General features: G+C 45.5%; 1 protein-coding gene across 7 annotated transcripts in view; it reads left to right on the forward strand.

Moving 5' to 3' along the window:
* Positions 1-15,941, forward strand: part of NEO1 (neogenin 1) — a 174,528-nt gene that overhangs the window by 92,513 nt on the left and 66,074 nt on the right. For all 7 annotated transcript variants that reach the window (XM_066328684.1, XM_066328689.1, XM_066328685.1 and 4 more), the window contains exon 6: positions 15,084-15,238. In XM_066328684.1, the coding sequence (XP_066184781.1) occupies positions 15,084-15,238 (155 nt within the window). The remainder of the gene's footprint in view (positions 1-15,083; positions 15,239-15,941) is intronic.

Here is a 15,941-nt window from a genome sequence, read left to right on the forward strand (position 1 = left end):
GTTTTAGCTTTGGTAGAGCACTCGGTTCTGTGAACAAAATTAGAATAAAAGGGGGTTTGTGCTCATCCTGAGTTACAGCACTTGGAAGGCTCCCTGGAACCTCCCCATCACTGATAGGCACATGCACAGAATGTGGGATTGCTCAGGATTTCTCTTTTATTGCCTGCAGTGGGTGTCGTCATGGAAGTTGCAAAACCTTCTCAAAAAGTGCTGCTTTTCTGTCAAGAGCTGCATTAGCAAGCACAAGGAGCACTTCCCTTAGGCAGGACAATGTATATTTTCCCTAGAAATGTGGCAGGGTGGAATGGGATCTGAAGGAGATGCTGCAGTTTTGGCAGCCTTTGGAAATAATTCTGCTCTGTGTTCTGTAACTCAGTCGGCTCTGTAGTGGTTTGGAGCTCCCACCTCAAAGTCTTGCCCTTTGTTTATCCTGATGGAATAATGCTCATGAAGCACTGGGCAGTCAGTGCCACCACAGTGCCCAGCAGGGGCATGGAGCAGGTCCTGCTGGAAACTGCAGGAAGGCACCCAGGGAAATGAGGAGGTGAGTGAGGGAAGAGCAGCAGAATCATCTCCCTGGGCTTGTGCAAAGCATCACACCCTGCCCTGGGTGATCCCAGTCTCTGGAGAGGTCTGGATTTGGTGCCTGTGCCACGGGGTGAGTGAGGAATTGTGGCCACTGGCCCCTTCCCCACCACCCCATGGCTCTGTGACAGGGATGGAGCTGCTGGCAGCTCAGGGAGGCTTTGTGCACAGGGAGAAGCCAAGAGGCTGAAGTAGAACTTGAAATACGTCACTTTCCTGTCCTGCAAGTCTCTTTTGAGGTGAGTTTATAGCCGCTCACAGCTCTGAGAGTTGAGTCAGGGCTGCAGAACAAACATTTCACTAAATTCTAATGATTTACTATAAGCTGTGTGCCACACTTTAGGGGAGAATCTTTAAAATATAATTTTGCCTTTCCTTTCCCCTTTGGGCAAATAATTTTTCTTCAGCTTTCCCGGTACATGTATAATTAATAACTTTGTTTACTGACAATGTCAACACTAACACAGCTCTGATTTATTGTGTTTATCTTTTCTCTGTTTCCTGTAGCACATCCTAGGATGCCACATAGCAAAGAAGCTGTATTTTAGGAAGGTGCTTCAGGTGATAATAGAAAAACAAGCCTCTGTGACCATCATTCTGTTACATTCTCTTGGCTGCAGAAGAAACCATAAGGCTCAAATCGTTGTGCTTTAAATAATTAGCTGAAACGTTGCTTTGCTCTCTGGGAATTTTCTGGAGTGGGAAAGGAAAAGCACCACTGGAGGAGGAGGTTCAGTTCCCTGAGCTCAGGTTTCTGGGGCTGCAGCAGCTGTGGGCTCTGTCCTTGGCACTGCCTGTGCTTTTGCTCCCAGTCACACACTCAATCTGCACGGTGCATGCTTCTTGCTCTGCTAATTTGCTTAAACGATCATTAGTGTGATTAACCATTAGAGGAGTGATTTCAGAGCTGCTGATCTCCCTGCTGCTGCTTGGATTGCAGCTGGACTGGTCCAGGCAGACACGTGGAGGATTGGGAGCAGGAGAAGCAGCGGGTTCCACAATTAACCTGTTAACTCATGTAAAATCCCCCTGGGTGAGAGCACGAGGGAAAAAAGCTTTTCTGGAGGCTCTGAAGGGTGTCTGTGGACTGCTGGTGCTGTTAGCAGAGCTCTGCATCATCACATCAAGCACAGTGATGTTCAACAGCACTTGGAGTCCTGGGGTAAAGGACTCTGCCTTCAAATGTGGAGCTGCTTCTCTTGGAGGACTGGAACTTGGCTGCTTTAGTTTCACATGGGGTTGTAATTGTTGATGGCTGTTTTTCAAGGGAAAGGGAACATTCTTTGAAGTGCAGGAAAACGTTGTGGACTAAAGGGAATATTTGAATTCTGGATGTGGCACTTGGGGCTGTGGTTTAGTGATGGATCTGGCAGTGCTGGGAGAATGGTGGGACTCTTGAAGGTCATTTCCAACCTAAAGGATTCTTTGGTTTGCCTGGAACACCTCAGATGGGTAAAACATCATTTGGAAGAGCATCCTTCCCTTGTAGTGATCTGTTGTTGCACCACTTGGCCAAAAATACTATTCTCAGATACTCTTTTAGAATTATTGACCACTGTTTTTATAGGGAGGCCCCTTTGCCTCTGTTAAAGTGGTCACTGTTTAATTTACTATTTTGAAATCAAGTACTGGAGACTCTTAGAATTTGTTATTATACTAACTGTTTCTACCTTGTAGTTTAAATATGTGAATGCTCTGCTGTCTGTTTCTCTTTGAGAAAAAAATTGTTTTCTAGCATATGACAAACTTTAAATATTACAAACTTCCTTGGATTTGAGGTTTGCATCTGATCCATAATACCTGTTTCAATTTCTTTACCTCAAGGAACCCAAATTACTGGATTTATGTAAGAAAAAAGAGTGTTACTGGGGTCTGTGCTTTCCTGAATTCCCATTTGGAATTCCTGCTGGATAGCAGGCCTCATGTGCTGGGCCAGGTTTCAACATAAGAGATTGTAAAGGCCAGTTTGTACCTCTGCAGTGTGGGAAAAAACAGCCCCAGATTCCACCTTCAGTAATCCTGGAAAGCTGAAAGATTAATTAGAAGATTTTTGTGCAGCTGATGGCACAGTTTACAGAGACTGCTCCAAGTTTATTTTGTATCTTTTCTGTGCTTCATTGGTTTGAATCCACTTAAAAATAACAAAAACAAGAAAGGGAAATGAGCATCTCTTTCGGTGTAGAGCAGCCCAAGAGCTCCTTGGGCAGGGTGTGGTGGCTCCAGGACAGGGAATGCTGCAGGATCCCATTTCTGACACTGGCCAGAGGCAGATGGCTGAGGGGATTTAAGTAAAGTTGTTATTTCCCCTGAGCAATGTCTCGTTCTCCAGGCAGATTGGGGTTTCCTCGGTGCTTTCTCCATTATTTATCAATCCCCATAGATTTCTTTTCTTCATTCCATTTTCCTCTCCCACTCCCCCGTGTAAACATCTTGTATCCCCCTCATCCCATGGCTCTGAGGAGAACAGCACCTTTTGTCTTTATTTGGTGCCAATCTGTTAAATTTCTGTGGTTTTTCTTTTCCCAGCTTCCATGGGAAAGGCTGAGCCAGTCCACCCTTATTCCAGGCATGTTTATCTGGGCTTTTATTGAGTCCTTTGAGTTGTTTCTTTTCAGGCTGCAGTGTCTTGTTTGCTTGTTCCTTACACGGAAGCTGTTATTGAAGTGGGTTGTAATTAAGGTTATTTTTGGGATTTGTAAATTAGAAGGGACTTTGATGTGAAGATGGGCCTGCATTCACTGAGCTGGAAAGGGATTGGAATTGATGTGTAAAGCCAGCCTGCAGAATTTGTGTCATTACAAGACAAAAACATGGAAAGGCAGTAACTCTCTATATTTTCTTTTGAACTTGATCAGAAAAAACCCGATTTTTTTTCTAGTGCCAGGATGTGCCTGGATCTGGCAGCAGCTATTGGTGAACATCAGAGGGGCTTAGTTGATCCCATAAATTATTTTTACTGTTCCCAGCCCTAGTTTGTCTTTCCCCCAGATGATCTGAGGCAATCTGTATTCAGTGAACTAACAGCTTAATATTTGAACTGATCTTAAAATGTGTGTCCTTCCTGGCCTTTGGAGCTCCTCAGTCTGCAGCACACAAATTAACCCCCCCACTGTGAGGGCTGCACTGGGAAATATTCAAAGATATGGGATGTCAAGGATTGCTGTCTTTAATTTGTCATGTCCTCTTTCTCCTCCATATGGGATGGAGTTCGGAAATTCTTAAATACGTGTTTTCCTGCTGTTTCTCCCCAGGATCTCGCTGCCTTGTGCACTGCACAAACTTCACAGTGCTACTTTATTGAGAAAATATTCAATATTGGCTATTTTTCCTTATGCAGGGGATAGTCCCATGATTTATTTATAAATGCTCGGTTCAAACCCATATTTATTCCTGTTTTGGTATTCAGCTGCATGGCACCTGAATCATTCATAACCACTAATGAATGTATTTTTGCTCTCTGCTGAAATGAAGTGGCATTGAATCCATTTAAAAAATTGACTGGGACACGGAAAAATTAAGAGGAAATGTATCCAGCTGTTTTAGTGCCCAGTGTGAGACACTTCAGCATTGATTTTTCAGAATGTGCATCCCGTGATCTGTCCCTTCAGAGCTGGAGAAGGGGCTGGTGGGCCACAGTCACCCCTCAAACACTGGAATTGCTCCAAAAGCATTCACCCAATCCCAGCAGAGAGGTAGGGCTGGGGAAGGCACCTGTATTCCAGGGCACTGGCACATCCAACACCACTCATTTGTGAGCCTGCAGTCCCCCTCTGCTTTCCAGGCATCTCCCTGTCATCTTTGACAAAGTCAACAGCCTCATTATTATTACTTTTAACTCTTCACGGATCAGAATGATTTGAACAATTGTAAACCTAGAATGTGAGGTTTTGAAAGACTCAAGGAAGACACTATAATAATGGAAAATGTTATAAATTGCCATATTTGCAATTTGTCCAGTTATAAAGTGCTTCTTCCCAAGGTGTGGGCGTCATTCCGGGTGGAGGGAGGAGTCAACCTTAGATCCATTTTTATCCAGAATAAACATCCCTAAATCCTGAAGTAACTCCTGACTGTTCACAGTGATTGCAGCAGTGCTGCAGACCCAGAATAGGAAGATCCCTGTTGAGGGTTTTGTTTGTAGGGGGAAGGAGGGATCTAAACAGACACGAGAGTGCTGGGAACTGGCATTGAGGGTTTTGCCTGGAAATAGCTGGAAATGGGAAAAAAAGCCCCAAAGGCTCTGGGCCTTGTCGTGCTCAGGGCTGTCCGAGGCCTCTTCTCCAGCTCAGCTTTGTGTGGAAAATGAGGGCTCTGGAATTCAATAAAAATTTCATTGCCTTTGGCGCTGCTGTAAGAAGTTTAAATTTTGATGAGCGTTCTTGTTATTCAGATGTTTCCATGGTACTTGGAGTAGATTCAGGGTCAAACAGGCGAGATTTCTCCTAGAAGGGCTGGGGAAGGAGAGCTTAGTAAAACAGAGAAATAATGAATGTAACACTTTTACATTATTGATGTCTAGATTAAGGTTTTTACTTCTAAAAACCACCCGAGAAGTTGCTTGGAAGGCTCGCTTCGAATGATAATCAGTAATACCCTGTGCTAAAGCATCAAGTGAGCTCTGCTTTAGTTTATTACAGTTGATAAGCTTTTCCATGTCATCTGGTTCTCATTTCCATATAGAAATCTCTTTTGTCATCTGCTCTTTGTCTGAGTTCCTCCTTAATTGAGGAGCTCACCCTGAGAGCAGCAGGTTAATCCCAGCCCGTGCCTCTGCAGGTTGTTGGAGGTGTCCTCCCACAGAGGGTGGGCTCAGTCTGAACAGGAAGGAAATCAATCTTTGGTGTCTTTGGTCGTGGAGGGGTTTTACTGGGGGCACTGGAGGGAGCTGAGAAGTGCAGAAGGCATTGAGGCCAAAACTCTCCCAAAGAGGGAGCAGTCTGTAAATTTGTACATCTTCATTCCACAGGTGGTTTGAGTTTTCACCAGTGTGTTCCCCTGTTGTGGGCAAAACATCACAATTTGAGTTAGTGCAGCACACACACTCACTGCTGGGGCCAAGCCTTGAGGCAGACTCACAGAGCAGCTGGGATTGGAGGGCACCTCTGGAGACCATGCAGTCCATTCAGGAGCAGCCAGGTGGGTTTGGGGTGTCTCCACACCCTCCTGGGCAGCTTCTCCAGGGTTCTGAAGGCAGTTCTTCCTCGCAGGGAGGTGGGACTTTTGATTTCATTTTTATGGCCATTGCTTCTCATCCTTTTGCTGAATACCTCTGGAAAGTGTTATGGGAGCAGCTTTGCACTGGTCTTGGGCAAAGGTCAGTGTTTGACCCTGCAGGGAATAGCTGAGGGAGCTCTGGCACATCTTCCCGAGCTCAGAGTGGGTGGGGATTCCATGGCACAGCCCTGATCCATGGGGATGCTGTGGGTTGGAGCAGCACCCACCTGCTGTCCATCACCCAGAGCCACGCAGGAATTCCTTCTGCTGTTCCTGCACCTCTCTGGGGGCCCTGGTGTGCTTGTCCCCCAGGAGCAGCCCTTCACAGCAGGACAGGCCAAGGGGGTGGTTTGTGTGTGTTTGTGTGGGCACAGAGGTTCTCCAGCCCCAGCTGCCCTCGCTCCTCTGTTCTGGTGGAGCTCAGCACCATCATCCACTCAGGGTCCAGCCCTGCCCAGCCTCATCAGCCTCTGCCCAAACATCAGTACAACCCCACACCAGAGGTAATTGCCTTGGAGTCATGGAAAACATGGAGAATCCAAGCTCAAACCTAAAGTTTATCGGGTCTTAGGGCTGTAAAGTGATGGCCATTCCAGGGTGCTGACATCCATCACCACCATCAGCATTTAGTTTTGTAGAGGGGGATCTGTGAAAACGAAGTTAACTAAAAATAAAATAGTTTGGGGAGAGTTACTGAAAACACAGAGCAAAGGCGTAGCCAAAGAGATCAAACAAATGGAGGGCATTGGTGTTTGTGTTCATAGTGAGTGCCCAACACCAGAGAAAAGTTACTCTGGAAAGAGAAAAAGGCACCTCCAAACCTCCCCAGAGATCTCCTGAGGACAAGGGAAAGGGATTATTATTCTCCTGTTTATTTGCAAGTAAATTAATACAAAACTTCCAGTCATTTACTAATAACACACAAATCTTGTGATAGTTTTTTCCAAGCCTGTCAGAGCTGGGACATCTGCCAGGGACAGCACAAGGTCAGCACGTGATGGAGTGTGAGCAAAAAGGGGTGAGAAGATGGCCTGAAGCAGAAAAGTGAATTCCTGCTGTCTCTGTTCTCTGCAACATTGGAGACTTTTGTCTTAAATTGTATTTTATCTTTGCAAGTAGAGAGGGAGCTGGAGGGAGGCTGTACCTGAATTTGCACTGTTAGTAAAATCTATTTCAGAGCAAACCCCTGAAGTGAACAGTGAGGAATCATCAGGACCAGATGGTCTTCACTCCACATTTCTCGAGGAGCTGAAGTGTGAAATCCTGAGCTCCCAAGAGTGCTGTGTAACCTAGCACCTAAATCAGCAGTCTGAAAAAAATCAGCCTAAGGAGGTTTGGTCAGTGTGACCTGAGGGCTTTGGAAGCCTTTTGGGGGAGATCTGGGAAGCCATGGGTGAGTTAATCTGATGTCTGGACCTGTTAAAACGACAAAAACTAATATAAAATACAGTGTTGATAGATGGTTGAATCCATCCATGTGTATTTTGTGTGGAAAAATCCACACTTTGCTATGGAGAACCTTTTGCAGGATGTTGCCCTTCCCTCAGAAAGTGACACTTTCTGACAGTGTCACTCACTGAGAGCCTCGAACACCAGCACGGGCAGTCAGAGTGAATTCCCTCCTGCAGGAAAAAGGGAATTCATTCATTGTTTAATAGGAAATTAGTGGGGGAGTCAGGTGTTGTTTTTATCTGTGGAGCTGAGTCTGCACTGCTGAGTGTGGAAAAGGGGATTTGGGGTGCTGTGAGTTCCTTGGGGTTGTGGAAACAAATGGTGCTGGTGACAAACCTTGGGAACACCTTGTGATGTAAGGAATGTCCAGGTGTTGAAATGACAGTGGAGTTGAATGCACTGCACATGGATTACACAGGGAAATGCAGCTCTGCCAGTTTCTGTGACATGGCCATGGTCTCTGCCCTGGGGCTTGGCATGGCTGTGAAATATAGAAGTTGGAGGATGCAGGTCTTTGGAAAATGCAGGATCTTAAAAACCAAATGAAGTGTAGGAAAGGAATTGTAGGAAAGGAAGAGGCACCTGAGCAGAAAAATCATTATGGGACTGTCTAAATCTGTGCTGGTCCTGGATGTCAAATGGGGTGAGCAATTCTTGTTCCCTCCTCTCTTAAACACAGAAAGCTCTTCAGTGTAGTAAAGCCAGAGCAGGTGTAGGGTGTGACTGGGACCATGGAGGAGGTGTAGGATGTCACTGGGACCATGGAGGAGGTGTAGGATGTGACTGGGACCATGGAGGAGGTGTAGGATGCCACTGGGACCATGGAGTGGTTTGGATTGGAAAGGACCTTAGAGCTCACCCAGTGCCACCCCTGCCCTGGACAGGGACACCTTCCACTGTCCCAGGGTGCTCAGGGCTGTGTCCAAATCAGCTCTGTTCTGTAAATCACAAATGCTTTGTGGGGAGAAGGATGAAAAGGAATGCTCCTTTCTCTTTGTTGGCAAGAACCAAAGGACATCCCTTGGCTGACTGACTCCAAAACACACAAAACTTAGTAAATTTTCTCTGGAGGTGTCTCATGGAGCTCACCCCTGTGAGCTTTAGGGCTACTGGGGGCTCACCTGGAGCCAGAAAGCAACTTTGTAAAGGCAAAATCTAACCAGGAACAGGGGACACTAAGGTATCTCCTCTTTCTCAGGAAATCCCTCAGCCAGGGATTGCTCAATGCTGGGAAAATATCCAGAGATATTTTGCTATTCTCATTTTCTTCTGTTCCCTCCCAGACACCTGGCCTTGGCTGCCAGTGTGCAGTTGGTGTCTGAAGGGAGCTGGGACTGATAAGGGAAGTGAAAAACCCAGGAAGAAAACTCCTGCTCACCTACAGGAAGCTCTGAGAACTCTCTCTCGGTGTGTGCACCCAGAGAACTTCCTCGGAAATTCCGTTTGTGGCTCTGTGTCCATGAGCTCTGCCTGCAATCCAAATGCCTGTGCAGGCTGGAGCCCACAGCTTTTCACAGGAGCCTTGCTGGAGGTTGGCTGCTGCCCATGGAGGGAGAGCTCCTTCACGGCTGTGTTCAGGGGCTGCTTGGTGTCACTGCTGCTCCTGCTGGGGAGGAATCCCATTTCCATCCCAGCACCAGGAGTGAGCAATTAATTGTTTGGGGTATTATCCTAGGGTAGGACAGGGATGGAGATGTCAGTCCTGTGTCATTCCTCCACACAGGAATTTTACACAGAGATACAGATAGATAGATAGATATACACACACTAATTTCCTTTCTGCAGCACTAAGCATTTCTTTGTTAAGCTCCTATTTGAGGTATCCGGTTCCATGGCTGCATAATCCTCCCTTTGCTCAAATAACCAATTCCAGCTCTTCCATTTTTTCTTTTGGAGCCAATTTTCTGAGTCATTGATCATTTTCATTGCTCTCTTGTAAATCAGAGTTCATGTTTTCCTTCGAATGTGGGGCTCTAGTGTCACAGTCACTGAGGGGGTTGGGGTGTGTTGAGGAGAGGGAGCTGCTGCCAGGCTCCTGAAGGGCACTTCTTCCATTCCAGTGTGATACTGGGACTCCTGTCCAGTTTGTGAGAAAATCCCTGTTTCTCAGGCCTCTTTGTGCTATTACTTTCTGTTCCTTAAATCTACAATATATTATTTCTCCCCAAAAAAAGACCCACATATGTTGAATTACAGCAAGAGTTTTTTTTTACTCTCTCTAATTCATCAATATAATTTTACTTTATGTTTGTTCTTTACTATTCATGCTTATCTGGTTTTCCTGGCGTGGAATATTGGGGTTTAGTTTCTGTCTCTGGACTGTTTATTTGGGGGCTGGTCTCTGAAGCATGATCATATTTAGCAATTTCTGAATGAAAGCTTTTCACTGTAAATGTAAAATAGTTGGTTTGATCCAGCCCTGCTCTTCTGCCACCACTGGAACCAGCTCTCTGTTGAGCTGGGCTTTGCCATTTGCCAAGGAAACTGTAAAGCTCTGAACAGTCCAAAGGACAAAACTTGGGCCATCAAATGCTGATTTGGGGCTGTTCCAGCTGCTGAGCAGAGGTTAATGAGATCATTGGAGAAGGCAAATCAGGCCCCTCTCTCTGCTTTGGCTGCTGAAGAAGTGGGGAAGATTCCCACCAGTCCACTTCTCCCTAGGGAGACTGGCTTTAATTTTCTAAAATAGATATCAAAAATAACCATTTACTGCATTGGAGAATGTCACAGTCACTGAAACTGTTCATGAACAGCAACTCTGGTTTTGCTGCAAAAAAAATTGCTGTAGTAGTTTACATTTTTATAACCTTTTTGTGTCTCGGTATGCTGAGTTTTGTACATTAATTTGACACTTCTCTGTATTTCTCTAGAGGAACCCTTTTTGTCAGCTTGTGTTTGCTTTGCAAATTTTGTAGCTGCATATTAAGTGTGTGTTTAAGGACATCACAGCCATGCTCAGGGGTTGGGAAGAATTTGTCTTGTCTACAGCATAGTTTTGGGGTTTAAATCTCTTTTTTTTTTTTTTTTCCCTGAGTATTATCCATATACTTCTGCTGTTTTTTAAGGAAGAATGGTATGAGTCCTCATTTTCATTTAAAGTGTAACTTCTTTTTTTTTTCCTCAGGATAATTTTGAAGAAGAGCAACTAATTTGTACAACTAACTCATGGCATTTAAAAGATAATGATCAAAAAATTCTGCTGTCAAACATCAATTCAAGCGTTTTTTCTGTGTTTTGGGGGAGGGACAGGAGGAGGATGGATTAACAGGGTGATGGTCATTGCAGTTTGATCCTTCTTAGAAACAAAATTGCAGTTGTGAAAATTGCATTTAACTTTATAATGATTCTAATAGGATTTGAAGCATATCCTAATGGAATAGGTTGTTATCCCTGGAGGAGGAAATAAAATCCCTGTGGACTATTTCAGGCTGATATGAAATGGGCTTTATGGTAAAATGTCCATTTTAAATACTGCTGGTAATCCAGATTTGTAACTGAAATACAAGGTAGGGATTGTGCCCACAGCATCCCTCAGAAATGGGTTATAAATGGATTTAAATGGGAGTGGCCAGGAAAGCTGCAGTCAGGATTATTTGAGATACACTGGGAAAATGTGGCCACTCTGCTTAGTCTGTGTTTGTGCTCCTTGGGCTGTGAGGAAGCTTCTGGAATGAGCAAATGCTTTTGTCAGGGATGGCTGGAGACATGCTCCGTGTCTGCTTGGTCATGGACAGAAGTGTGGGAGGAAAGGGATGAGGAGCAGTGGCAGGAACTGGGGTTTCTTTGGCTGACCTTGGAAAACACACTCCTCCTTTCTAGGGATGGAGGGCATGTGGCTGAGGAAGGAGAGATGCTACTTCAGTGTGTCCTGGACATTTCCAGTTTGGGAGTTCAGTCCTCTGCCTGCCTTGGGCTGTTACTGCAGCTCCAACGCTGCTTCAGGAATAGTCCTGCAAATGTTCCTGTCCCTGGAAGTGCCCAGAGCTGGGCTGGATGGGGCTTGGAGCACCGTGGTCCAGTGGAAAGTGTCCCTGCCCATGGCAGGAGTGGCACTGGATGGCCTTTGAGGTCCCTTCCCACCCAAACCAGCCATGGGTTCTGTGATGTGGGAGTGTTTGGAGCCGCCGGTCGGTCCCGTTCATTTTGGGTTTGTTGGATGCTGTGCTTGCACCAACAGCTGATTAATTAATCCTTTTTAGAAAGAAAACCAGTATTTTTAAATGATTTTTACAACCTGGGTGTCTTTGTGTCCAAAGGAGAACAGTGCTGTGCTCTTCCTCTACAGCAGAGCTGCAGACCACTGGAATTCATTTCTGTTTCCTTCTGATTGCCTCTACATGTGGAATGGGTCCATATCCAGCATCCATTCCTGTTTCCACATCACCTTGGGTGCAATTCCTGCTGCATGTGTGGAGTTTCTCAGCTCTTCCCATCCTTTTAGAGCTATTGGCTTTAAAAAGCATCTTATTTTTCAAATATTTCACCTTTATTGGGATGTAGCTTAGAAGTTTGAATCAACTGCTGATGTAGGTTAGATTGGTTTTTTTCCTTAATCTTTTGATCACTCTTGTGATCAAAATATTTTCTTCAATCTCCAAAAGGGTGGCAGGGCTCCCTGGGGGGTGTGAAATTCTGTTCAAGCGTTTTGCTTTTTCAGGAGTTGTTCTGTGCTGACATGAAGAGGGGGCTGAACTGCCAAGTTGTCTTTGAAGTTTAATTGTGTGTTTGGGAACAGAGCACATCATCTTCCCTTACAAATCTGGTTTTCTGTGGTAATTGGCTCGTTTGCTCACTGGTTATCAATTGAACTTCTCTACCACAAACATGTGTACTTGCATTGTGTTAATGCTAAACACTGACACAGTTAAACCAGAAGAGTGTGTTTGAAAGCCATTTATTAATTCATTAACTGGGAAGTAATTGATAAAGTGAGCACTCCTCATGTTATTATCCCTTTGTGAGCAACTTGGCATTTGCTCCATGAGCCAGAAAAGCAAAGTCACTTTGAAAATACAACGTGTTTCAAATTCTTAATCTCCTAAATTAAAAGTAATTGAGAGTAGGTAGGAGAATATCTACTTCCACTTCCATTTTTGTGTCAAAAAAATCCCGACTCTTACAATTCAAAATTAATGCCTCTTTCTGGATGATGTCCCAAACTGGAGCAATATCAGCTGCCAGAGATATTTGAGTCCTTTCCAAATGTCTTCATTACCAGTTAAACATTAAAGTGGAGAATGCAGAGTCAGAACTTTCCTGTGGTGCAGTTTGGGGGTTCAGTTTTTCCCTGTGAGGGTTCTGAGGCCCTGGCACAGGGTGCCCAGAGCAGTTGTGGCTGTCCCTGGATCCCTGGCAGTGCCCAAGGCCAGGCTGGATGGGGCTTGGAGCACCCTGGGACAGGGGAAGGTGTCCCTTCGTGGCAGGGCTGGGATGAAATGATCTTCAAGGAACAAACCAGGCTGGGAATCCATGAGGAGCTTTTCACATAAGTTTTTGTGCTTTTAACGGTGACTGTTACTGGCTTGTGTCTCTTTGTGTTCCTCTGACAAGATGAATACGTGGCTAAGGAATTCAAACTCACCTGTAATGAACGTTTCAGGAATGGAAGCATTGTACATTCATGGAAAAACAACTTTTCCAATTCTTGGATTCTCTTTTTTTAACTCTGAGAGCGCTGCAGGAATCGATTGGTGCGTGTGAATAGAGCCGGAGACAGAGATGGAAGGGAAATGAGAGCATCAGCTATTGATCAGGCAGGCTGAACTAAATGAGTCATTAGTTAAAAAAGGCTAACGATGAGCAGGCAATGATTGTCCCAGGCTGGCAGGGCATGATGCATGTGGGAAGGGCAGAGCCGTGCGTTGGGTGAGGGATTTGCTGCAGTGCTGCCATGGTATTTATGCCATTTTTCAAGGCACTGCTGAGACACGGCTGAAATTGCATGTAAATGACTGAAACTCCACAGGCTGCGGGAGATGGATTCAGGCTGGAGCACATCCAGGGGCTTGTGAGGAATTGTCACAGCAGAGCAAAAAGCAAACACGACTTGTTGAGCTGCCCAAAAGAAGGCTGGGATAGGGGAAGGGAGGGAGCAGTAGTACAGCTTGTAATAAATAACAGTGCTGAGGATAAATACCAGGGAGGAATAAAAATCATTTTCATAGAGAATAAATTACAGCAATTTGGTGGCAAATAAAATCAGAAGAGAGTTTTTAAATGTCAGGGTTGTGTGTGGTGGTAGCAGCCGTCAGAGAGTAAGCACAGAAATAGCTGAATCTTTTTAAGGTGGAATTTATGGTGTGTTTGGTACATTTTGGGGAAATTGGTGTGAAAGGGATGTCTGAATTCACAGGCAGCTGGGCTCAGCCCCATCCAGCTTTTTGCTCCTGTGTGAGAGTTGGAGCAGTGAATGTCCAGCTTTGTGTAGGTTTGCACCCTTACCTGAGAGTTAAACCAGCATTTTACTCTAAAGTATTTCCATTTATTAACGTTCTCTTTATTAATTTATAATCCAAAACATGAGAGGGGTTGAGGGAGCTGCTCACCTCCAGCTGTTTTTAAAAGTATTAAATCCACCTACAAACCTTCGGGATCATTTCAGAGGAAGGAATAAAACATGACTTACAATTCCTTATCCACAGCACCAAATAAACCCCTTTGAGAGGCCAAGTGTGTAAATTGTTTGTCTAAACCCCGTGGCCCTTCCATATTGACTTTCTTTGCTAAATATTAAAGGGCAAAAGGCTGCTCTGGGCTTTGCTGGAACTCCAACAATCGGAGCTGCCGACACAAGTGAGAGAATTGCCCTGTGCTGGGAGTGTAGTAAACACAAATAAACGGGTGGGTGTTCTCTATAAAGGATGCTCAAGGAATAAATGCCTGCAGGGCTTGGTGCTGCTGAGCCAGAGGAGTGCAGAGGCCCTGATGCAGCTGGGAGCTTCATGTGGAGGCTCCTGTGGGAGAAACTGTGACGTGTCACTTGGGGCTGGTGTCCCCAAAAGTCTCAGAGTTTGTGTGATTCTAAATACATTTGTTTGAATGAATCTCACTCAGAGGACTTAAAGACATTTAAAAGGCAGCCAAGACCCAGAGTAACGCTTTTGGTGCATGTTGTAAGTGAAGAACTTCTTTCTTAATAGATTTTATGTTCAGAGCTTCTGCTCTGCTGTGTTCTAAATACACAGCTGCCCTCCTGTAGATCCATGAAATCTCATCACTGTGGTCAAAGGCACCTGCCTGCTCCTGGACATCCTGTTTCCTTGGCTTCCACAGGCCAGAGAAGAAACTGCTGGGCTCAGTGCAGCACTCTGTGTTTGATAACCTCAGTTCTTCCACAGGAACACGAGGCCATGGTGCCCTGGGAAAGTTTCGTTTCAGCTTTGTGTCCGTTCATTTTTAAAAGTACTTTTTGATATAATTGTAGCTTTTGTTTTCCTGTTGACTTGAACTCCCTGAGGTTTAACTTTGCAGTTTATACACCTCAGTTCCATTTCTTCTTTCCTGTAGTCTCAATTCCCAGTTGGCTGGATCCCAGGATGGTTTGGGTTGGAGGGGACCTTAGAGATCATGTCACTCCCAACCCTCTGCCATGGGCAGTGACACCTTCCACTGGAGCAAGCTGCTGCAAGCCCCATCCAGCCTGGCCCAAATGTGATTGTGGAAGAACTCCCAGCTTGTGTCAGTGTCTGTCAAACCTGAGCTGCAAATCCCCACGTGCCCAAGCCCCCAGCCTCCATCCATCCCTTGGTGTCGAGCTGAGTGTGTGTGGGCCTGTCAGCTCTCCTCCTCTGTGTGTAACATCACCTTCTTGTGTTTCTGCCTTGCCCCTGAAGTTCCCCCCACGTTCCTGAAGCGCCCTGTGAACATCTACGCCCACGAGTCCATGGACATCGTGTTTGAGTGTGAGGTGACCGGGAAACCAACGCCCACCGTCAAATGGGTCAAAAACGGCGACGTGGTCATCCCCAGTGACTACTTCAAAATCGTGGTAAGTGCACTCTCCACCTGGCAGCTTGTAAGGTTCTTGGCCTCTCAGTTCTCCCACACATAGTCATGGAAGTTGGGCTCTTCTGTGGAACCTGCTTCCTGCTTTTGTGCTACTGGTGTTGGGTGTTTTCTTGGAAGAGAAATGGTTTCATTAATCCCTTTGGTGTGCATTGGTTATAGTGGAAGAGCTGATGTCTTTATAGCTTGGACTTTCCAGGACAGTCAGGCACTGCCAGAGTACCAGCTCACCACGACACTGGCTGTGTGTGCTGCAGTCTGTGCTCCATAAAAAATCCAGTTTCAAGCAGAAGCTGAACTAGCAGTGTAACTGAGCTGTGGATGGTGAGTTTGGCACAGGGGTGCTTCTGCAGGGAGATGGTAGATGCAGTGAAGGGCGTTATTGAGACACAGTTGGGAGATGAATGGCTGTGTAATTGGGTGTACCTGAGCTGTGGGGCTGAGAGATTCAGTCAGGGCCCAAAATACCACCACAACAGCTGCGGAAACATTAACCAGTGCTATGTGATGCTAGAAAATGATAACCATTAATGAGAGCTTCTGCTGCTTTTTTATACCCTAGAGCATGAGGATTCCATGCAAGGGAGGTGAAATCTGGGAACTCCAAAGAGACTTTTCCCAGTTGCTGTCAGAAGTTTCTCCTGCCTTCTCAACAATAAGATGCCATGCTGACCCCATTGTTTGGG

This window comes from Sylvia atricapilla, chromosome 13 (genome assembly GCF_009819655.1).
Source record: "Sylvia atricapilla isolate bSylAtr1 chromosome 13, bSylAtr1.pri, whole genome shotgun sequence".
In the NCBI taxonomy this organism is placed as follows: Eukaryota; Metazoa; Chordata; class Aves; order Passeriformes; family Sylviidae; genus Sylvia; species Sylvia atricapilla.